Source organism: Lemur catta, chromosome 18 (assembly GCF_020740605.2).
Source record: "Lemur catta isolate mLemCat1 chromosome 18, mLemCat1.pri, whole genome shotgun sequence".
Taxonomy (NCBI): Eukaryota; Metazoa; Chordata; class Mammalia; order Primates; family Lemuridae; genus Lemur; species Lemur catta.
In genome coordinates, this window is record NC_059145.1 from 47,729,631 (window position 1) to 47,753,005 (window position 23,375).

Consider the following 23,375-nt stretch of genomic DNA (forward strand, 5'->3'; position numbering starts at 1 on the left):
GGACCCGCAGGCGCGGACGGGACGCACCGTTCTTGGCCAGCTCCTCCAGCAGCCCGCTCCACTCCTTCCGGAAGATGTTGGCGCCCGTGAGGCTGCCGTCCCCGCCGATCACGCACAGGTTGGTGATGCCCAGCCGCACCAGGTTGCAGGCGGCCTTCAGGCGGCCCTCTCGGCTGCGGAAGTCATTGCAGCGCGCGCTGCCGATGATCGTCCCGCCCTGGGAGAGAGCAGCAAGGAGGGTCACTCACCTCCTCTCACCCGGACAGAACGCCGGACAGACCAGCAGCACACAGGTCAACGCCCAGACGTGGGACTTTGGAACTTCCCTCACATTCATCTTTGGAGTCAGTCAACCGTGAAAGTCTGATTTTTCCCACATTTGGTCCCAAATTAGAATTATTTTTTAAGAAGTGGGGTCTTGCTATGTTGCCCAGGTTGGTCTCAAACTCCTGGCCTCAAGTGATCCTCCCACCTCAGCCTTCCAAAGTGCTAGGATGACAGGTGTGAACCACCACGCCTGGCCCATTGTTTTTTCCCCAGACTAGAATTCTGTGGTCAAAGACACACTCATCACGCCCAGGAGGGCCACAAAGGTGTGAAAACGGTCCCGTGGCAGCCAGCAGCCAAGCGCCGACCCGTTTGCCAGGCCACAGCAGCGGTCTCACAGGGTCCCCGGGGACGCCATCCTGACGCCGGCCAGGTGAGCTCACAGGTGTTCAGGGAGCCAGAGACGAGCTGCCCCCCAGCAGTGGAGGGGAGACAACTCCGCCAGCAGCCCCCACGGAGCTGGAACCTGGGTCCTGAGGGGTCTGTTTCGTGCTGTGTCCCCCGTCCCTTTCTAAAGGCAAAATCTTAAGAAAATTAAATTTGATCGTCCAAACTTCCAGAATAGAGAACTCATGATTTGTCACACTTAGTTTTTCAAAATCTAAGAATTGTTTGTAGTGTTTAGAAAAATGCAGGATTCCCTTAAATAAATCCTGAATGTGCTTGTGAAGCTCCAATTTGCACTCGGGCCCTGCAGGGCGCTCTGGGTGTGAGACGGCCCCAGCGGGCAGACGGCGCCCGACAGCCTGGAGTTTGCGTGCAGAGTTCGCTTAGACACACGGGCATGTGCACGGCTCCTCTGGGTGTTAGACGACTGATCAAACCAGAAAAATGCACTTGTTTTCATGCGAAAATTACTACCATTTAATGGGTCAAAACGTTATAAAAAAGTTACTAACAGAAGTGAAGTTCTTCCAGCACCATCCTGCCGACAGGGATCCCGTGTCACCGTCACAAGAACCAACTGTGGCCGGGAAAACACTCCGACCTGGCCCAGCAGCAGCCTGGGCTAGAGCCGCCGCGCTGCCCACCGGGACCCGACGGGGCAGCGGCTCCACCTGGAGGGGGGGACACCCAGGAGCCACCGAGGGAGGACAGCGGACTCGGGAAGGACACGGGGCGAGGGGAGCTGCCGAGAGAGCGCCCTGCACGTGACCCCACACTCACGGCTCGGAGGTGCAACACAGAGACACACACGTGCACACTCCGTCACACGGCATGGACATGCACGCACACATGTGCACACTCCTTTACACAAAGCAGGCACACACATGTAGACATACGTGCACACTCCTCACACACACGGCACACACATGCACACTCCTCAGAGACAGCACACACGCACCCAGAGACCCTACACACGTACACACCCCTACACACATACACACCCCTACACACATTCATAGGACACACACACAAGGCACACACCACACCCAGACACACACACACACCCCATGTACCACACACTCATAAAGCACCCACATTCACACAGACTCACCCCACACCCCCCGTACACACACACGCCCCACACCCCCTCGTATTCACTAACACCACACAGACACACACGCTCACTCATCCGCCCCACGCACGTCTCCTCGCCTTCCCGTCTCTGTCCCCACAGCAGAGGGGACATGCTCGTCCCCCTGGAATCGGCCAACACACCCCAGCGTTTGGCAAACGTCGCCCCCCCCCTCCGGCAGCTCTGGGTGCCTGTCCGCATCTGAGACCCCCGGCATCTCCCGGGGGGACCCACCAACTCGGTTTCTTTCCATTAGAAAGTTGCTCAAAACAAGTCGCAGGTTAACACGCACATCTTACAAGATGCAACCACAGAGCTCTCCGCGACGCCCGTTCTCCCCACACCGTCTCCACTTCTCAGCCGGCTTGGAGCCCTCACTCCGCTGCGGTGCTCTGGGGATGCACGAGACGTAAAATCTCCGCTCTCAGAGAACACGGCCTAAGGATTTTAAAAACTGCCTGTTCCTCCTGCAGCGGCAAACACCTCATGTTTTGCACATAACAAGATCAGCCCTGATTCAGACAGAACGGGGACGTTGTGTCCCCAGTAAATTCCCAGCCCTCAGAGGCTGCCAGGTGGAATGTTTCCCAGGCTTTGTTATATTAACATCAACTTTACGCCCAGGGATGTGCAAAAACCCAGCAGACACAGACGTTTGCAGCTGAACACACAGCACCGACAAACTAGAGTAGGCTCAACACTGTCAGTCTGGTCCACAACACAAAACCCCCCTAGAAGTTCTAGAATGAACCATAGCCGTCACACATAACTGTTTTTTGCAAGGATCATTTTAGAGTTTACATCATGTGAAGCTTTTCATTAAAAAAAAAAAACAAACTTGAACTAAATGAGAAATTAAAAGTGTTTTCTTTCCACGCAAATAGGTAACAATAAGCCCATTAATCTGTTTCAAGTGCTACTAAAGCACAAGTATAAAAGGCTTCAGACTGAAGAGTTACTAGTTGACAGAAACAAACAGCAACACAGTACCCACCACTTGGAGGATGCTAGAGACACTTTCCCAGTTGGCTTCCACGATATTAGTACCTCCGTCGACCATGCCTTGGTAGCCCTAGATGGGACGATAAAAACACGAGTTAGACTGGATCATAATGTTAATTGATCCTTAGATTATAGGCAATGGAAATACAAATGACAACGAGCAGAACATTAAGTCCCTAAGCATCCAGTAGTTAGAAGTCACAGCACGATACAGGTGCTGGGTAGGAATATTAAATGATGAGAAAGCCTCTTAAATTTAATCTCTAGTAATGAGAATTTCCACCCAGACTCATCCAGAGAGCACAATAAGGAATCCAGTGGTTTGTCTGTGGCCCAGGGGTTCCCAAGAGACTGCAAGGGACATGTTTACCCTGCGTGTTTACAGCTGAACACCAACTCACACACACACTGTGTTGTCAACCACATCACAAACATGAAAGCATTTTGTCGGGGGCTCCACCCGCCAAGGCGATCCAGGCTACTTTAGATAGACGTCAAATGTTCTTAAACAGCACAACTTAATAATTCAGTCAGCCTCCCCTTCCAGTTAATGACATTTTACTGCATTGGTGACTTAGGTATCAACGCACTTTTGCCCGGAAGCCCAGGGACGGTGACCTTTCAACTCTGATTGTATGGCATCCCCCACCTTCAAAAAACATACAAGATCAAGAAATGCAGAAATGTCCATTTGCGTCTTTGTCTACGTAACTCACAACGTTTAACCTTAAAAAGGAAGTGCTATTAAGCATTTATAAAAAGCTGATCATAGAAGGTTATTACAGTGGTTCATAACCCCCCCTAGTGAAGGTCTAGAGGGAAGGAAAAAGGAAAAAAGGTTTTTAAAAATGAAATGGCTCATTGATTATGGAGCTTTGTGGATAAATTAATCAACAGCAGGTATCTTTATGGTTGATCAGTTTGTATACTTATATTTATAAATGTCAATTTTCATGAAAAAATGTTATATGTACACGCGTGTGTGTGTGTGTGTGTGTGTGTGTGTGTATAATCTAGCCGTATATGTGACAAACAGGAAAGGAAAAAGCGTGGAAGGGAACAGAGACGGGAGCAGCCAAAGCAGGTTCACTTTCACGCTGGCAGGCGTGACCCGTATGGTCCCAGGGCCCCGGCCCCCAGGCTGCTCACTCGCCACCGTCCTCCCGGCCCCCGGGCTGCCACAGGGACCACCCAGAGTGGCCCCCTCCACAGCAAAGCCACAGAGCGTCTTCTAAACACACCCCGGTCTCACTCTAGGGACCACTTACCTTTTTCTTACAGTCTCCCCTCTTTCTGAAAACCTTACAGAGAACAGACTTTTAGTAGATTCCCCTTAAAGTGCGGAGCGCGGTGCAACTGTCCCCGTGGAGGGTGAGAGTGTCACGCAGGAATGAGACTGATCCGGGTCCCCTCTGGTCAGAGCCACCGTCTCCATCCGGTCCTGGTGCGCCCGGTCTGCCCACACCAGGGACCCCACCAGGCACAAGTCACCACTCACACAGCCACACCCTCCTCACCCTAAGGGGCTCCCGGGGGTCTTATTCCTACAGAATATCAAAGTCGGTGGATGGGGGATGGATGATAGTTAGCCAAGCCCGAGGGCTGCACCTGGAATTCTCTCCACCGCCCCCAGCTCCCAGGCTTCTGCTAAGAATCACGCTTCCTTCTGTGTGTGCCACGACACGCCATTCTTGAGACACGAGCACGACACTGAAGCATCCACCGTGTGTGGCAGTCCTGACTCTGCAGGCTCATTTCCAGCAAGCTTGAGAGGCAGGGAGACACGCGGCAGGCACGTGGGTCTAGGAGCCAGAGGCACCCCCTGTGCTGAGAGGGACCCCAGCTGGAGGGAGGCGTCTCCCCCGAAAACACGTCTGAGAAACAGGCGGGGGCGGCAGCCACACACCGGACCCGCCCGCAGGCAGGACACGGATATACTGAGCTCGCACAGCGACAGCCGCGGCAGATCCTGTGCGTTATTCGGTTGTCAGGTAAGTAAAGAGGCTTCGGGAAAGGCAGCTGTCGGGCCGCTGCTCCGCCCAAGCGGAGACCCCGCTTGCTAAAGCATCTCACGGCCTGGGGCTGTGCCAGCCGCGCACCCAGCAGCAGCACCTTCCAGACCGTTCCGGGGGCGTGTGACGTCCCAGACGCCGCTCTGCGGTCAGCCGCCACCTGCCATCTCGCTGCTTGCTGTATTCGCAGGGAACAGAACTTCCTTCCTCCTTACTCGCAGGGTTTAATACTGATCTAATAAAACGTTGCCTTTCTTTTCTACCGTTCTCCCTGCTTCTCGAGCAATAACATGGAAATGTCCTACAAACCATAACACACACATTGTGAAAAGCAAAATGTTTTCCAGAAATAATTGGATTGTTTTGTGGAGCGCAGAGGCGAGGGAAGCAACTGAAAACCTAAAAAGGAATACTTTATTAGGGCCGCATTCAAAGCTCTCCTCACGACACACATGTGCCCAAGCTGCTAGGAAATGACTCATTCTTTAATCTGCAAAGTCATTACAGCCATGTTACATTGGAACAGTAAGTACCAACGGCAGTTCTAAGCTGTCTTTTACTAACAAGGAAGATGGGGCTAAATTAGGAGGACTAATTTTACCCAAGTGTACTATAATGTTTAAGCTCAGAGGAGTTTTTTTCCTATGAAAGTCTCCTTGGAAGGCTGAACGCTTATTATAATACAGCCAAAGCCCAAACATTTTCTAAAATTCCCTTTTGGAATTTGCCTTCTAAATGAGTGTTATGACTCACATAACAAAACAAACCATAAAGCCTTATAAATCTACGCTCAGCTTTTGACAAAAATAACACCGTCTGCCTTGTGGATCCTAATTCCCGACGGGAACCCAAGAGCTCCTCGCCGGGCTGTGTCAGACCCACCGTCCAGCAGAAGTTTTTACATCGAGTCATTTGATCTCATCTACGAACAAGCCACAGGCTCTGAGGTCATTTCAGCACCTTGTTTGAAATTGCCTCGAACAATGTCAGAAAAGCATAACAGCCTCCTAACTGATTACACCGGAGACAGCACTAGATTTAGGGGTGGTTCTGCCCAGATTTTCAGGTATTTGTTGAATCTGTTCTAAACGGGGTAAGAGCCAGTGCACCTGTCAGCAGCTCTTTGTCCTGTGAGATCCTGTACGTGTCTTTTTTTAAATTAAAGATGCGAAGGGAAGTTATAGTCTCATGTTACAGCAAAGTGATATTTCTTTTAGAATGTTTCTTCCATGGGTCCATATGTCTTCTCCACTGGGTGACGCTTTTGTCCCAATCTGAGCTCCTGAATGCTTTTTTTCTCCCCCCCCACATTTCTTCAGCAGGTTTTAGTAATAGCTCAGAAGATCTCTCCTGCACAGGATAGGTATTGCTCTTGATAAAAATTACACTTAAGTTTGCAACTCTACAAATTTCCTGAATTCTTCAGCAGACAACTAACCATGCAAATGGTAAACGCTCCAACTACCAGAAGGAAACAAGCCACCAAGGTAACGCACTTCAGAAGTATTTTCTAGATCCTGTTTATCAGCTGCTTCCTAGGGACATGGTTAACTGCGTTCAGGGGTTTATCTATGGGCTTTGCTGCTTCTGAGTAAAGTAAACTATTTTTTGTTTTCCCTAGAATCGAGGTTTCCCGGTTTATTCTGTAATACTGTAAAACACTTCACTTACAGAGCTCAGAGCAAGTGTGTAGAGCAGTCAGCTCTGAACAGCTGCCTAGTCTTAGATTTAAAAACACCATTTTTCAAAACTAGGTGTTCATGAAAAATGGGTGGCAGAATGTTCTGCCAATGACTCTGAGAGGTCAGGAATTGTGACTTTATTTCGCACAGGACACTGACGTGCGGAACCTGAGGTCATAGGGTTCCTCCCCCACACCCAGAGCCCTGCCCCCGCCCTGAGGAACGCTCTCACCCGGGGACCCACCAGTCACCCACACGGGCACGCTCACCGATTCAGTCATTCGTGGAAAATTCCCACGGAGCAGCCTAAGGATTTGTCCCTGGTGAGATTTGGTCACCTCTAAAATTCTAAGAGAGGTTAGCACATGACCAGCCGTCATGTAGCCCTGCACTTGGTCCCTTTGGGGTGAGAAAGGGTAAAATCAGACCGTCCCCAACACGTCACCACCGGTGCTGTGACCTGCTCTCTCCTTGTCCGGCAGTTTCACCTGCCGCTGTTGCGCACAAATTCCAAGAACACAGACACTATCCGGATCACAAAACACCCACGGAGAAGTGACCAAGTCCCCTTCCCCAGCAGCAAAGCAGCCGCAGAGAGTCCAGGCTGGGGAGGGGTGACGGCTCTTCTGCTTAGAAGGGTTGGTTTTGCTCGTTTGTTTTGTCAAAAGCGTGACATTTCTCAATATAAACATTTTAGGGGGGCTCATCCTATCCAAGAGGAAAATGATGTTTCCTCTGGCTACAGAGGGTCCCTTTCTATCAGGGAGGGAAAAACGGCACCAATCTGTTAATTGATACACCCGAGCTTGCTTATTGGTGTCTGAAGTCAAACCACTTTGACACTCAGGGGCTGGAACACGGGAAGCCCTAAGACCACAGGTGGACAAGCCCAGCTCAGGAAGGCGGCTGGTCTGGGGGCCCCCGGGGACCCGCACGCCGGGGCCAGGGCCACGGCACGGCGGCTGCGGCTGTTCTAACGTCCCTCGTTCTAACACACTTAGAATTTGTTGTTGTTAATCATGAAACGATTAGCTGCAGGAATGACCAGAACTATTCCCAGCCTTTCTTTCTTCGGGGTGTGGAGGACGACAGAGACAGGCTCTGATAACATTTACACAAGGACAGGCCCAAACTCTTAATTTTTTTTTAAAGATGACCCTTAAATTAGTTATATTTAAAGATCTATAAGGATTTTTAAATCTTTAGAATAAACTGCAACAACAAAATACCCCCCCCCATCAAACTAACTCCAGCAGCTGCCCGTGCCCTGCGGTGCTGTTCACTGACTCCCCCCTCCCTGGTGCCGACTCACCCCAGCCCAGGGCCGTCTACACTGGGCATGGCCTGCTGTATTAACTCACAGCATTTGATACATTTGCCGTCACCACTTCCAAGAAGCTAAAGCTGTTTGTAGGTTTCTAAGGAAAAAACCCTAGCTAAAGTGGAAAAAAACAAAGAAGCCACAATTGGCTCACCAGGCGGAAAGGAATGGGTTAACGGGCAAACCCTTCCTCGTCTCCCAAATGGAGCCCAAAGGCCTGGCGGCACCACACGCCACTCGCAGCCTGGCCCGAGTCACAGGCGCTCAGCAGCGGCCAGATGGACCCTCAGTCAAACCACGCGCCAGGCTGTGAGCAGAAATACCAGCCTTTTCACATCCATCCTTCTAAAGGAGAGAACCTAATGGACGCCCACCTGCTTAGCTGTTCTGGTCTGTGCGTCGCCTGGGAAGCTCTAGGTAAACCTAGAAACTAGACTACGCAGGAACAAACATGTTGGATAAATTACTAGATGATGCTTTAAAAATAACAAAACCAAACATCTTCTAAATTCGAGCCCAAGTAGGTCTAGCACAGTGGCTCCCCAGAGAGCGATTCTGCCCGTGAGAGGATGTTTGCTGACCTCTGGAGACATCTCTGACTGCGGTGACCGTGGGGTGCAGGGTGCCCTTGGCCCCCCGGGGGGGGGCAGGGGTACTGTCCCACATCCGACAGTGCACAGGACCCCCCAGGCCAGAGCCCTGAGGGTAGGAGGGAAGCCCCGGCCTGTGGGCACAACCCGGAGCCGGCCGGGTGTCTGCAATTCGGACACGTCCACAAACACATGGAGTCAGGTGAGGACCCTGGTTCTACGTCTGGCCACAAGCCAGCAGAGGCGAAGCCCTGCACACCTTGTCCTCCACCACACAGCCCCGTGCCCTGCCGGTGCCAGGAATTTTCCTAGCACTTCCCACCGGCGAGGCAGGAGGGCTAATGTCATTGTCATTGGTCAGACGGGGACACAGGAGTGAAAGGCTAATTTATTTATCCACAGCCCCCGGGCTGCTCACCATGGGTCACTCGCCCAAACCCCAGGAGAGAGGCACGCAGGACTCACAAGGTCTGGGGTTTGAAGAAGCCGTCTGTGTCATGGTTCAATAATGTCCCACCGTGGATCACAGCATGGGACCCACTGCGTGTCCATCAGCGGATGGATGCAGACAGCGGGGTACTATTCAGCCACAAAAAGGACGGACCCTGTCATCCACAGCAGCGTGGACGGGACTGGAGGACCTCACGTTACGTGAAATAAGCCGTGCACAGAAGCTATTAACATATGCAGGAGCTTAAAAAAATTGAACTAGAGACAGAACAGAATGACGGTTCCAGAGGGTGGGAAGGGTAGCGAGGAGGGGGGAGAAAGTGGGGCTGGTTAATGGGTGAAAATACAGTGAGACAGAAGGAAGAAAAGCCAGTGACAGGCGGCACAAGGGGACTAGTACAATTAGCAACAACTTACTGCACATTTCAATGTGACTAAGAGTGGAAATGGCATGCTCCTGGCACAAAGGAATGATGAACACCTGAGGTGGTGGAGACCCCAGTCGCCCTGATTTGATCATTGCACATTGTACGTTTGTATCTAAACATCACACATGCTCCATACATGCCTGTTATTATGTGCCCACGATAATTAAAAGTTAAAGAGCATCCCGGACACGACCACACCTGGAACCCAGGGCTCTCTGCAGTGGGCGCAGCATCAAACCTCTCTGCAGACCAGGCCGGAGCCGTCAAGCCGGGCGGGGTGCGTGGGTCATGCCAAGCCTCACTTCAGCCTGGCCAGAGCTTGGTTTCCAAGTGAGCAGAGAGAAAACGTGCAGATTTTAGGGTGTTTGGGATTTTAAAATCACAGATACGGGATGTTTATGTCTGCAATGGCGAGCTGATAGCCCAGACTGATCCGATGCAGTTAGGAACACCTATCGCTACTGCTGAGCAGAGCACCTGCTACCCGTGCAGGGTCCCACTGTCCTGAGAGGGACGTTTATGTCTCCAGCGAGCCCCGAGGCACAGCCGATGCTGTGGACCGTCTCCTGCAGGGGGACAAGGAACAGGACCCGCTCTCTAGACTGTCTCACTTTTTTGGGAGGAGGTGAGGAAGGGGTGTCGTGAGAAGCGTCCTGTCATCACCAGACAGGTGACTTCAGTTCCAGTGAGTCGATCCCTAGGCTGCTCCCATTTCCCTCCAGTAAGAGAATTCCGGAAGCCTGATGATTCTCTGTGCCCAAAGCCATAAATACTGCATTTGGCGATGCTTCGAGATACCCTCGATCCAAGGTGCCACTTCCTGACACAGCAGTGGTCACGAGAACCAGAATAGTCCTAAACCCCATGTGCACGCGAGGATTCATTCTGGCAACATCCCCATGGAGGAGCTGCAGAGACTTGCGTTTCCCTCCAGGAAATGAGGCCTGATCCCTCAGGAACCCCCGGGCCCCCGGCAGCAGAGAGGGGCTCACGCTGGCCTGGAGGAAGCACCTGGTAACCCTGGACCTCAGGGCCCCCCCTTTCCTGGTTGACAACGAGGAGAATAAATCTGGTTGGCCTCAAAAGCAAGCCCACAGTCTCAGGTGTGGGCCCACGGGGTGTGCTGCACATCGATCCCGTAATTCTGAAACGCGCCGTGTCCCAGAGGTGTGGCTCCAAAGACATCTAAGCAGCCCCAGAACACAGGTGGACACAGGGACCCATGACAGCCAAAGGCACGAAACCCTCAAATCGGAGCAGGTGGACCCGATCCCCCAGCGACGATCCAGCACTCACGCACCCTCCCCCACCTCGCCACCCCCATCCCTGCCCCTCCCCAGTGAACAGCACTGAGACCAGGCACAGACATGGCTCTTGGCCCAACCCAGGCTCCTCCACCCCGGCACTGTTGGCATCTGGGGCCAGACAGCTCTTTGGGGTGGGCCGTGCCGTCCATTGCGGGCGCTGGGCAGCACCTCTGGGCTCCACCCCCTACGCCAGAAGCAGTTCTTCCCTCCAACAGTGGGAGAATCAAAAAATGTCTCCAAACATCGGCAAACGTCCCGGGGGTGAATCACTCCTCCCATCCTGGGCTGGCAGGCAGAGCGGTTGACTCTCTTCCCAGCCCTGCCTGACCAGCCAGTTTCTTTAACTATGAAATAACAGAAACAGCTTCCTTCCTCTCTCCCTGCGCCCACGGAGCCCCTGTGAGGACTGAGGCGGTTGCTGTCCCCAAGGGGCTTCGACTCAGGGCACGACTGCCAGTGTCAGACACACCGAGAACTGCAGCGGGCCACCAAAGTCACAGCTTTCCTGGGGTTTTCTGTGAGCTACGAGTCTTTGGTGACTTCAAAAACACTTTGGTATTAATAATTATAATGGCAAAACCTCATCTGAGGATGCTCCAGCCCCAAAGAGCTTTTTACAGCCACTTTCACTCTGAGGAGCTGCCCTCAGGCTAGGGCGCAGCGGTCTTGCCCAAGTACAAGGCACAACGCTCACCCGACCCGCCCAAAAAAAGAGAAGGCAGAGGAAACTAACTCAGCGTGCACACGCCTGCTCTGCGGCAGGGGCAGAAAAAACCACCCAGCCACGCTGGGTGCAGGTGAGAGACCCTCCTGGATGTCTGTGCAAATTCCAGAGCGGGAGGAGGAGAGAGGCTGCAACATGCAGAGTCTAATGTGCTCATTCCGCGTCCCCGAGCAGGGACAGCCGGGCCCAGGACTGGAAATTCACAAGGGTGATCTGACCTTCAAGATCCGCACATTAAATGCTAAAACAATAATCTGGAAATGCTACGGTTAGACCTGTCCTTTTGAAACTGCCCCCAAATCAGATCGATGCAAATAAAAACCACATAACCACAGTTTAAACCAAGCAAAGCAAAACACAGGGGAAAAAACCTCTTTCCAGCAAATCATAAACACATGGGTTATACGAATGAGCAAAGGATATGAGCGGACATTTCACAAAAGGGACAAAGGACTTAGGAAGCAGACAGAGGAGCCCGTGCCAGCCCCCGAGTCAGCCGCGCACAGAGCCCGCAGGGCAGGTGCGACACTCCGGGCTTGGCTGGGCTTGGGGCTGCAGTGGGTTGCAGACGTCACCTAGGCAGGAACATCCCAGCCTGTTACAATGACAGTCCCGTTTAACACGGTCAGTGCCACATCTTGGCATAAAAGTAATGATACAAACATTGAATAACTTTGAGTATTAACGAACACAGATCTTACAGTGTTGTGACAGCTTAGAAACGGCCACAACCTCAGCAGCCCACAGACACGGGACTGGCAGAACAAACGGCGGAGGGACGAGACACCAGTGTGATGGGACACTGTGTGGACGTTCAAAGCAACATCGTGGAAACTATGTAGCGAGTAGAAAACAGTCACAATGGTAAGCAGAAGACATAGTATACAAAATACACTTGCTATAATTTTTATAATGCACATATTTCCTTCTGTTCCCATATATATATATAAAATACTGGGAGGAATCAGACTAAGATGCTAACAGTGATTTTGGAGGAATTAAGTGATTTCTAAAAATATATTCCCTTCTTCCCATTTTTTAAGGCTATATTGCATTTTATAAATTTAAATTTTTTTAAATAGTTTTTGAAATAAACAACGTAGTCCACAGCCTACTGGCACCTTCCCTCCCGACACCCTGGGCCCTCGTCGCCAGGGCCTCACGGTGGGGCTGAGGCGTGGTCCCGTTTGACTACAGAGTCTCCGCTTTGAAGCCAACACAGAGCAGATGCCAGGGAGGTGGATGGGGTTTTACATTAACGATGAGAAGCTCAAAGTGGCTGTTTCTCCTCATTTCTCTTAATGTTTCTCCAAACTCAGCCTACACTGGAAGCAAACATGCCACTTCTATGGGAATGAGAGCTACACGCAAACATGACGATTTGGGCTCCCTGATCCCAGCAGCCCAGGCCAGGAGGTTGACACTGAAACGGCCTTTTGGGCTCCGTCTCGCCCTTCTCCCTGCACTTCCTAACCCCACTCGCAGCCCAGGGGTCCGCGGAGCCCAGGCGCAGGGCCTGCGTGTGAGCGTCCCCGGCTGGGGCTGCCATGGGCTGGGGGTCGCACGCTGCCCCGCAGGACCGGGCTGTGCTTGGCGGGAGGTCGGGGGACCGTGGCCTGTGACTGCGGGGCCCTGGGCAGGGGGAGGCAGGAGTCGGCGTCACAGCATCAAGGGACGGGAGCGGCACTGACCTCGCATATGAAGTACACCTTGGCCCCCACGTATATTCCCATGCGCACCACGGCGCGGACGGCGGCGTTCATACCTGCGAAGGGAACAGGGACGACAGTTACTGAGGAGTCTCAGGTAGTCCTGGCTCTGCCACCCTGTCCCCGAGACTGTGGGTAAACTGCATAACCTCCCAGCCTCAGTTTCCCCATGTGAGAAACGGATGCCACATGCACCTCCAGGACTGGGGTGAGGGTGAGGAGGAACAGCCAGGGCACAGCGGGGGGCCAGCCTGGGAGAGCCCGGGGGGCTTTCGGTTCAGCACGGCGCCGCCTGGACTTGGTACAGACACGCAGGCAACTCTATCCGGTCACAACACGACACAGGGGACAGGCATTTTTAAATAGCCAAATTCTGTGTCTGTGATTTGAGAAGAAGACGCAAAATGGATTATTTCATCACCAGCTACCAGTGTAAACACCCTAGCCAACGGGCTTAAATATAAACCACGTGATTTTGTTAGCAGAAAAATTAAACTGGCATACTATAAATAATCATACCTAATCAAGGTAAATCAAGGAAATTTCCCCCAATTTAAAAGAAATTAACAGCAGCATTATGCAAAGTATCATCATACAGGTCTGGGAGACTCGGTTTTGCTGTCCACTGAAGTCCTCCCTGGGCAGCTGACAACTTATTGGACGGCTGTAGCCCCGTGGAGCCACCGCGAGGACCCGAAGGGGCCCCTATCGCGGTCTGGGCGAATGCGCTGAGTGGGCCATGTCCAGGCCCCTCGGGAGGAAGGGCAGTTTCAGGGTCTTTCACCCGACACTTCCGCCGCTGTTCTTGGTCACATTTCAGCTGTCCTGGGGTTAATGCATTTTGTTCTGGTAGTCTGACCTGGGAATCAAACAACTTTCCTAAGTGTTTCTGTGGAAACATGCAGTCTTCCTACCAAGCAGAAGTTTTAGTATTTGGAAAAGAACCTCATCATAATTTGCAAAAATCTTAAGCCCCAGTCCTCAGGAAAGGTATAAATAACCTTGTTATGAGAACCAAAAATGAGCTTTCAGATGGTCAGGGAGCAGTTAAGTAGGAAATGTGTGATAATTACTCGAAGTGCAATGGAAAAGACAGGTTATTAAGCTATTTTCTTGATATTACCTATTCTGCAATAGCTTCTTACTAAACTACAGGGCAGGTAAGAAAGAGTCACAGGACAACCTTCCCCCTGAGCTCAGAGCGTCTTCCCTGAGCCCCCAGCAGAGCCCAGAGAGAAAGTTCTGGGCAGGTCCTCACTCTGGGCCGGGGTTCTCCTTTGCAAACACCTCCTGAGATTCTGTTCTGATAACATTTAAATTGTAATCTGTTTTCAAAAAACAAGGACTATATTGATGCTAATGCAATAATTTGGGTGGATGCTTTTATCTCCTGTGTTGTCTGGCGAGTGTCAAACCTCCCCCTTAACCACTTTCCACAGCCCTGAACCCCTTTCCCACATTTTCCCAGTGCTCATGATCACTCGAGCACTAATTTCAACATTTAAATTCCCTTTGGATAAATAAAGTCAGGTTGCTCACTGCTCATGCTGGTTTTTCAGAAAGTGAACATCAAACCCACCCTCTCGTACTATTGCCACCGGGGTCCTTCCTGCGACTTCCTCTCTGGTGACCCTGGGATGGGGAGGTGTGAACACAAAGGGAACTCTGTCGGGGGCTGGTACCCCCGGTCCAAGTCCTCCTGGGCTGCCCAGGCCAGGTGTCTTGGGTTGAGGTCAGGTGGAACTTGAAATAAATCTGTTGGGGGGGGGTCTCCCTCAACCATGTGCCCACCTCCCCCTACGTGAGGACTGAGCGTCCCCCTGGGCCAGGCACTGGGGCGGCCGCCACTGACAAAGCAGAACCACAACAAGCAATTCAATCACACCCAAGGGCAGGTCCCAAGTGCTAAGGAGAAAGTAACAGGTGGGCAGAGGGTGGGGCTGCCTCCATCCACCTGCAGCCGGGAGCCCACCTGGCCTCCCTGAAGAGTGACATCTGAGGACAGGCGGGAGGAGGGTGGGAGGTTCACAAATGGACGTCTGGAAAAACCACTCAGGCCACCAGGAGCCTGAGGCCGGAGCCTGGCACAGCGGGCTGCACTCAGCAGTGGCTGCGGGAGCCTGGACAGTGTCAGTGGCCCCCGAACGTCACTCTGAGCCTTGGCACAGACACTCACACGGGGACCTTCTAAGTACAGACTGCAGCACGCCGGCCACCACTCTGTGACCACGCTGCCCCTTAGCGTAGCCTCCAGCCACACGTGTCTCCCCCAAATGGAGATGCACCGTGACTGTGTGCACAGGATTTCAAAGACTTAGTGGGGAAAAAGAGAATGTAAAATATCTTATTAATAATCAACATAATAATTATGTATTAAAATAGTGGGTTAAACAAAATATATTTTATGTTAATTTCACTGTTGGTCTCACTTTTTTTAAATGTGGTTAATAGATCGTTTGAAACTCCACACAGAACACAGGGCACCACAGCTGCCTGGCTCCCACCGGGCAGAGGTTCCTTTGAATCAAACTCTTCAAAACCACACTTGATGTACCGAGTACATCCTGTCCCTGTGACCAACAAAGCTCCTCATGAAACGCTGATAAAAATCCACTCCAGATGCCACAATGGAGTTAATTTCCTGTTGATTTTTTTTTGCAGGTTTTTCCACTTTTTGCTATTACGAGCACTGCGATAAAGAACATTATTTGACCAACCTACCTGTATCCGCCTCTGCACACGTGCTCTGTCTTCGTCCGGCTGCACTGGGTGGGCTCCTACCCACCCACACCCTGACCCTCTCAGGGCCCCTGTCCACCCGAGGGAGGTGCCTGTGGGCACCCAGAATCCTGCAGCCCCCCAGGACCCTCCATCTGTGGCCTGATCCTGCTCCTCGAGACCCCTCCCCACTCCTCCCCACCTGCGTCCCTTATCAGAGGGAGCCGGTAACCTCCACCTGGCCTCCCAGTTCACAGGTAAATCCAAAGTCCTCCCCTCTCCAGCTGCTGCCGGAGCAGGTCCAAGGTCCCTGACCAGGGTCTCCCCAGGCCCCACCACATGACGGGGGGCTCCTCTTCCCAGCCCAGCTGCAATGCCCAGTCTGCCCGCCCCCCTGGCCTGCGAGCTGCCGGAAGGAAGAGGCTCCACTGTGCGCCTAACGCCCGCCTTGGCACGCGGAAGGCAGTGAACACGTGGAAGGGTCACAGACACGGAAACTAAATCTTACCAATATTAAACCAGGGCTGACAAAGGAAGGATGAATGACGACCTGAGGTCACTATATTCCACCCCAATCATTTCTCATTAGAAAACTTCTGATCAGATCTATTACATTTGTAGCTAGGGGGTCCTACATTAATGAATCTTCTCAGTTGCAATTCTGGTCAGTCAGAAAACAATCACATGGGACTGTGGGATGGTCCGATCTTGGAGAAACCTCCAAGGAGCTGAGCTGCCTGGGTTTGCAAACTGCCCCATGCACCCCAGCTCGGTGTGGCACACAGCCCCCCAGGGGACGGGTCCCCAGGTGGCTCCAGGCACGTCAAGGACAGGGATGGGCTGGCAGGGGAATCCTGCCTTTCCTCTCTTGCCTGGAGACTTTCCCTGAGGCTAAGTGTCCGGGAGGAGGGGAGGGAAGGGAGAAGACTGGGTGACGCCTTCAGTCTTCAGAGGAAAGCCACCAGGACCCCATCAGGCCACTTGAGATAGCAGAGCCAGGAAGCAGGACCTATAAATAATTTCCCAGTCTCAGTGTTCTGTTCTGCCGTGCGCCCCGACAAGCACAATGACTGTAATTCCGAGCAAACGGCTGAGCGGTGAGGACGCAGAGAACAGAGGAGCGTGGCACACACTTTGGAAAAAATGCAAACACAATGCAAGACAGAGCTTGCTGAGGAGAGTAACTCACAGAGGGACTCGACTCTTTCCTGGCACAGAGCCATGCGTTCCTTATCCAAATGCACATTCGTAACATCACTGCAATTGCAGCCCACTTCCCACGTGGCACCCGATGGTCACCATGACCCTGTGCTACTTATCTGCATCTTCCTAATTTCAATTGCTCCCGGCGGCCCATCCGATTGGTGGAGCTCATTCGAACAGCCCTAATTCTCCCCGATAAAAGGCTGAAGTCCTCCATCAAAAACTTTAGTTTTCCGTAACCAAGGGGGGAAACGGTTTTACTGGAAAGATGACAAAATGTCTAGCTGCTAAGGGTCATCTGAGTATGCCACACAAAGCTATTTGCATTCATAGAAAATGTCCAATTTCACCAGTCTTTAGACCATAAATCTAACACGCTCCCTCCTAGACACAATGATGCTTGCTAATTATCGTGTTTTAAACTGAAAAGATCCCATTAGAGAGCACAGATGCAGAGCCCCAGGTGAGAGGCCCGTTGTGCCCAGCGTCCCTCTGCGTTTACTGGGCTCCGAGGCCCTGAGGAGCCCTCGCGAGACTGACTTGGTGTTTGATAAATATTGTGAAACGGAAGCATCGACTTAGCACCTGGGTCAGGCCTTCTGGAACCTCACGCTTCTGATTATGGTTTAACGTTCTAACATTGAAGTAATAACAGTTCACCCACATTGCTCTGAGGGTAAGAGTACTTTCTGAATAGGACGGCAGCTAGAACTCCTAGTCACCTGCCACTTCACCAGCGGAGAGTCCAGGCGGGGGACAGTCAACAGACATTTGAGTCCCTGCCAAGCACCTTGCACAGTGCTGGGTGCTGGGAACAGTCTGGTGAATGCACGCAGGTGCCCACGGCCCCCGGGCCCGGCCTGGCCCTGCGGCTGAGCTCTGCGAACTCAGGAAGCCAGCTCCTCTCAGCTTCACCTGCTCCTGTATAATGTGGGAATAGATGGTTAATAGTCCCCGGGTGCACCCCGTGCCCGGCGCGTCACCAGGGGTCCACAAACACTAGCTATTCCCACCACGATTGGACAGACCTCTACGTCCTCAATGCACCTGCACTTTCTGTAAACGTGGTGTTGCTGTCCACTCACCACACGCAAAAAGGATTCAGCTTCCAAATTCCGCCCACCCTGCGGATGCACCCTCAGCTCTGCCAGGCACAGGCCCTGCAGGGGCCACAACCTGTGACTAAGACAATGATTCATTTTGGGCCTGGGCGTGGGTACTTAGTCACGGTAAGTCTGCCCATCCAGCCCGGCAGTGTAGAATCATTTCAGGCCGAAGTGGAAATCAATTTCAATGTGCAGACATCTCTAGTGACACTAGAAGATACCCAAGGAATGAGGAAAAACAAATAGCCTCAGATGGTATTCTTCCTTAATTTGGGGGCTGGAGAGTCAGGAATACGGACGGGATATTTTCAGTTTTATTTTATAATTAAATAATATAAATTCCTTTGGAGTTAAAAAGCACGCCATCCCACCGGATCAAGTGGTACACCATTTTTGCTGCCTTGTTTGCTATCACTACAAAAAGGCATTTTCTATTTCACCGACAAAGCCACTGTATAATTATCTGTACAATTTTGAGCAAGTTGGGCTTTGCTCACTTTTGAGCACTAACTAAATAGACAATACAACCTGTCCAACACGGTCTGGTGCACGGTGCCGTGTTTCGGATTAAGAGCTGGCAGAGCCTGGTTTACATCTTGCCACAACTTGCATGAGCCTGGTGGCTTTACCTAAGCGACATCTCCTTGGGGGTCTTTCTCCCTCCTCCAAAATGAAGAACACGTATCGTGCAGCCGTGTCATCAGGCCTGGAGGTGGGAATTGAGAAGCTCCCAGGGCGCAAGGTGTTCTCCATGCAGAGTAGCTGTAGCTGTCTGAACAGAGGCTGTTGCCACAATTTCCTATCTGATTAGAAGATCACCCTAAAATTGAAGTCTTGAATTCATTCTCCTTGATCTCCAGCTACAAGCAAAATTCTTCTATCTCAGGGGAAATCAAGTACTGAAATAATGTAGAATCAGGACAAAATGGTGAAAGAGTCGGGGTATGATAGACAATACCTGGAGCCAGTAACCTGCTCTAAGGGTCTGCTCAGCTGCTGCCGCCAAGACCAGACCCTCTGCGCACATCTGGACGTGAACGTCCTCAGAAGAGACGCGTCCAAACGCTCGCGCAGGCTCAAGACAGTATCCCAGCGGGGTAGGGCTGCTCACACGGAGTCAGTGGCTTGGGCTCTGTGCGAGGGACACGCCCCAGACAGTTGGCCAGGGCGCTTGCCCAGACAGCCCCGATGTGACCCTGGTGAGCCTCGCTGGACCACACCCGCGGAGCAGCCGTCTCTGACCCACCGAGGCTACAGTATCCAGGCAACGCTCTCTGGTAACCCTGGTTTTCAAAGTATCCTCTTCCGTGGAAGAGAGGAGGGCTGGACTTCCCAACCTTTGCTATGCAGCATCCTCACTCCTCACAGGGGGCAGCACTAGGATAAGGAACAGAGAAACGTTGGTTCTGCCAAATGCAAGGTGATCTCACCTGCCTGTACACGAACTGCCAAATATTTTAGCAAACTTTTGAACAGGGAGCTCAAAGAATGACCCATCAACCTGTTTTCGACAGAGACAGCACCTTAATTCTAAAATGACCTTGACGCCCCGACCTTCAAGACTGGCGGCCGCCAGGGGTCAGTTCCCCTTCCTGCGCCAATGGTTCCTCCTTCGCGACGCAGGGCGGGTCCCCAAGCTGCTTCCCCAGCTCTGAAGCCGTTTGGGAAGTCATGCCCGATCCCACCCCATCCCAGACGACCCTCTTCATGCACGCTCATCTTCGGGGGCAAGTTTCGGGAAGGCGGGCCATGTAATTTTCATTTCACTTTCCTACTTGTCCAATCCCAGCCTTTGCTGCGCCACATGCTCTGAGAAACCAGCGCCCCGAGAGGCACGTTTGCGCGGGGACCGTTTTTCTAGAGCACTAACGCTAGAGTAACCCGGCTTCCCTGGACCAAGGCCGGCGGGGCAGCGCTCAGCGACCCCACCAGGGTCTCCCCGGATCCGGCAGGGCGGCTTCCCGGCCCCGAGGTCGGCGCTGCGCTCGGGGGCCCCGCGTCGCGCACGGGAGTCGGGCCCAGGGCGCAGCGTGAGCGACGGGCCGGGCATCACGTCCGCGCCGTGGCGGGCGGGGCGGCGCCCACAGCGCCCCAACCTGCCGCCCCCGCGCCGCCCGCCCGCCCAAGGGCGAGGGGAAGGTCACCGGCAGAGCGGGCAGAACTTGAGGGCAGCCGGCCCACCCCGGGATCATCCCTTCAGGGCGTGTGGTCCCGAAACGTGGGGAAAGGAGGCTCCGGGCCCGCCAACCCATCTGGGGAAGACGAGAAAATCGAAATCAAACCCAGCTCAGCTGGGGAAGAGTCTCCAGCCAGCGGCGCACAAGGCTCCGAGGCCAAAAGTGCCTGAGAAGCGCGGCCCCAACCCGGGGTTTACACCGACCGGGAAACGCCGCCGTCTGCGAACCCGGCGCCCCCACGTGCACCCAGGGCTGCGGCCGCGGCACCCCCTCTTCTAAATTTTAAATATTCTCCTGGCCCGTCCGCGGGCGCTGGCTGGGCCCCCCTGCTGGAAATCAGCCCCGCGTTGCGGGGAAGGGGCGCCGGTGACGTCCCGGAGGCTGGCGGGGAGGAGCTGCTGACCCGTTTTCGGTTTTGTCACGAGCCGGAAGGCGACAGGCGGTAAGAGTGGAGAAGAGCCTCTTTCAAACCTCCCAGCGGAAACGCGCGGCGCTGCGGGGCCGCCAGGGCAGCCCGGGGCGGGGACCCCGCGCACCAGACCCCGCGCCCCGCAGTGCAGCGGCCGGACCCGCTCGCACCGCGCGGGGGACGCCAGTCGGCGGGGGACGCCGGGGGACCCAGCCGTTTTTTCTGCGACATTTCAGGGGCGGGGCAGGAAGACCGGGCTGCGGCTGCGGCCTCGGAGGCGGCCGCGCGGTTCCTAACCCGGGGCCGCCCCGCCTGCGGTTCGGGGGCCAGCCGTCTCCGAGCGCGCTCCAGGCGGCCCCGCCGGGGGTCTCGGTTTAAACAAGCAACGTGGCGGCAGAAAACTCAGAGGTCTTCCCGATGCGGAACCCTAACGCCGTGTCCCTCCACCCCCCACCCCCGCCTCGACCCCTGCGGCCCCCGCTCCTCCCCAGCTCCCTCCTCGCGGCCTCGCCCGGTTCCCGGTCCCCCTCCGCCGGCGCGCACCTTGGGCGTCCCCGCCGCTGGTCAGCACGCCGATGGCTTTGCCGGCGCCCGAGAGGTTCTCCAGGAACTTGCGCAGGGAGCCCGTGGCGGTGGCGGAGGCGGCGGCGTCCATGGCGAAGGTGCCGAGGATGCGGCTCCCTGGGGCGCGCAGCAGGCAGTGAGGACCCGGCCCGCGCCCGACTCGTTACCGCCGCCCGGCTGAGCCCCCGCCTCGTCCCCGCCCGGCCCCCGCCCCAGCCCGGCCCCAGCGCCAATGGGCGGCGGCGGGTGGGGCTGGCTGCGGGGACGCGGGCGGAGGCGCGGGGGGAGGGGAGGTAGCGGCGCAGGAGGGCGGGGCGCTGGGCTCGGGGGGCACTGGGCTCGGGGGGCTAGCGCCTCCAGCGGGGCCTGCGGGGAGCGTCGCTGGGGGGGGCGCCAGCAGGCGGGATCGCATCTATTGGGGGCGCCAGGGTGGGGTGGATGGGGGGAGGGCTGCAGATGGGGGGGACAGAGAGGGAGGCTCAGAGCCGCAGGGGGGGGTGACAGAGAAGGAGGCTCAGAGCCGCAGGGGGGGGTGACAGAGAAGGAGGCTCGGAGCCGCAGGTGGAGGGGACAGAGGGAGGCTCGGAGCCGCAGGTGGAGGGGACAGAGAGGGAGGCTCGGAGCCACAGGTGGGGGGGACAGAGAGGGAGGCTCAGAGCCGCAGGTGGGGGGACAGAGGGAGTGGGGTGCCGCAGGTGGGGGGCACAGAGAGGGAGGCTCAGAGCCGCAGGTGGGGGCAAGTGCAGGGAGCATCAGTTGGGGACGCAGGAGGGCGGGGTTTCATCGGGTGGGGTGGGGTGGACCGGGGTGCTCACAGGCGCAGGCCCGCGAAGACACCCCGTCTCCCGCGAGGCCGCTCTGGCGGTTGGGGACCCAGGAGGCAGAGTCGCGCGCCCGGCTGGGCACAGGGTGGGGGGCCGCTGTCTCGGAGCAGCTGCGGGGGGAATGGGTCGGGGAGGCGCCCGCGCGGCTTCCCGCTGCCTAACGACCCCTCGGGTTCGCGGGAGGAGGGACGCAGAGCGGGAGGGAACAGCGGGCGCGGGCGCGGGCGCGGGCGCGGCAGGCTGGGCGGTAACGGAGTCTCGTTGGCTCTCCCGGCCCAGCCCCGCGCTGGGGACGAGGAGGCGTTGCGGGTAGGAGGGTGTCGCTGGACCCTCGCGGACGCCCGAGCCCCGGGCCTGGGAGCCAGAGCAGCCGGGCGGGGCGCGGGGACAGCTGTCCTGCGCGAGGACGCCCGCACTCCTGGCGGCCCTGCTGGGGATCTCCACGTCCGACATGCCGGGTGATCGACCGTCCGCGGCCTGTCGCCTGCTTTGCTGAAGGGGCGTGTCCCCCACCAGGAGCACGGGCCTGGCGGGCACCCAGTCCCTTCAGTCATCCGAGAAGGGAGGGAGGGCGCAGGCCCGAGCCCACCTCCTGCGCAACCAGCGCTCTTAGACAAAAGACGAGAGCGGGAAAGGGGACTAAGCAAAGGCTGCTTCCGTTAGCCCGAGAATCCGCCACAGCGGCACGAAGGAGCTACCTGCTCTAGCGCAATCCTGGCGACAGGCGAGGGCCACAAAGCCGTGTGGGACGCGCACCGCCGCCGCCTCCTCCGGCCCAGCGCTCTGATCATCAAACATTTATTGCAAAAGAGAAACAGCATCAGCTGTAGGCAATAGCGGACGGTCTGATCTCCACCCTGCCCAGAATTAATGGAGCCATTTCTGCCCGCAACGGCGCTCAGAATCACCTGCACAGCGCCCGCCCCCGCACACTCAAGTCCGGGGTCTGGGAGCAGCCAGGCGAGCTGTGTTTTTAACGAGCCCCCCCGGGTCATTCTGATGAGTCAGAGCCCGAGAGTGGCTCTAATGGAAGGAGCCTGAGCATCGTTGTTCTAACAAGACAGGACAGGGCCGGGTGCTCTGGCCGCGCACTGGGGGGCCGTTACCTTCCCGGGCGGGAGGGCAGGGCCAGGCCCAAAGAACCGCCCCCCCAGGCGGCCCACAGTCAGCATTTGCGTTGAAGAGGGCTACCCCGTCCTGCCTTTCTGGACCAAATGACACTTTACTTTGGTGCACACACATTTATTTCAGCCAAATCCCTTTATCTTCTTATAAAATTAGTATTTTTATAATTTAAAGTCAG

General features: G+C 54.9%; 1 protein-coding gene across 6 annotated transcripts in view; it reads right to left on the bottom strand.

Annotated features, from left to right (window-relative positions):
- Positions 1-21,422, bottom strand: part of LOC123623555 (phosphofructokinase, platelet) — a 45,173-nt gene extending 23,751 nt beyond the window's left edge. For 2 of the 6 annotated variants that reach the window (XM_045530762.1, XM_045530759.1), the window contains exons 1-4: positions 21,228-21,419; positions 13,054-13,127; positions 2,841-2,918; positions 28-217 (exon numbers count right to left, since the gene is read on the bottom strand). In XM_045530762.1, the coding sequence (XP_045386718.1) occupies positions 28-217; positions 2,841-2,918; positions 13,054-13,127; positions 21,228-21,339 (454 nt within the window). In that variant the 5' untranslated portion in view covers positions 21,340-21,419. Of the gene's footprint in view, positions 1-27; positions 218-2,840; positions 2,919-13,053; positions 13,128-13,266; positions 13,288-13,667; positions 13,931-14,650; positions 14,833-21,227 lie in introns of those variants that run through there. The other 4 variants (XM_045530761.1, XM_045530764.1, XM_045530760.1 and 1 more) reach the window with 4 other exon arrangements.
- Positions 21,423-23,375: the final 1,953 nt, after the last annotated feature.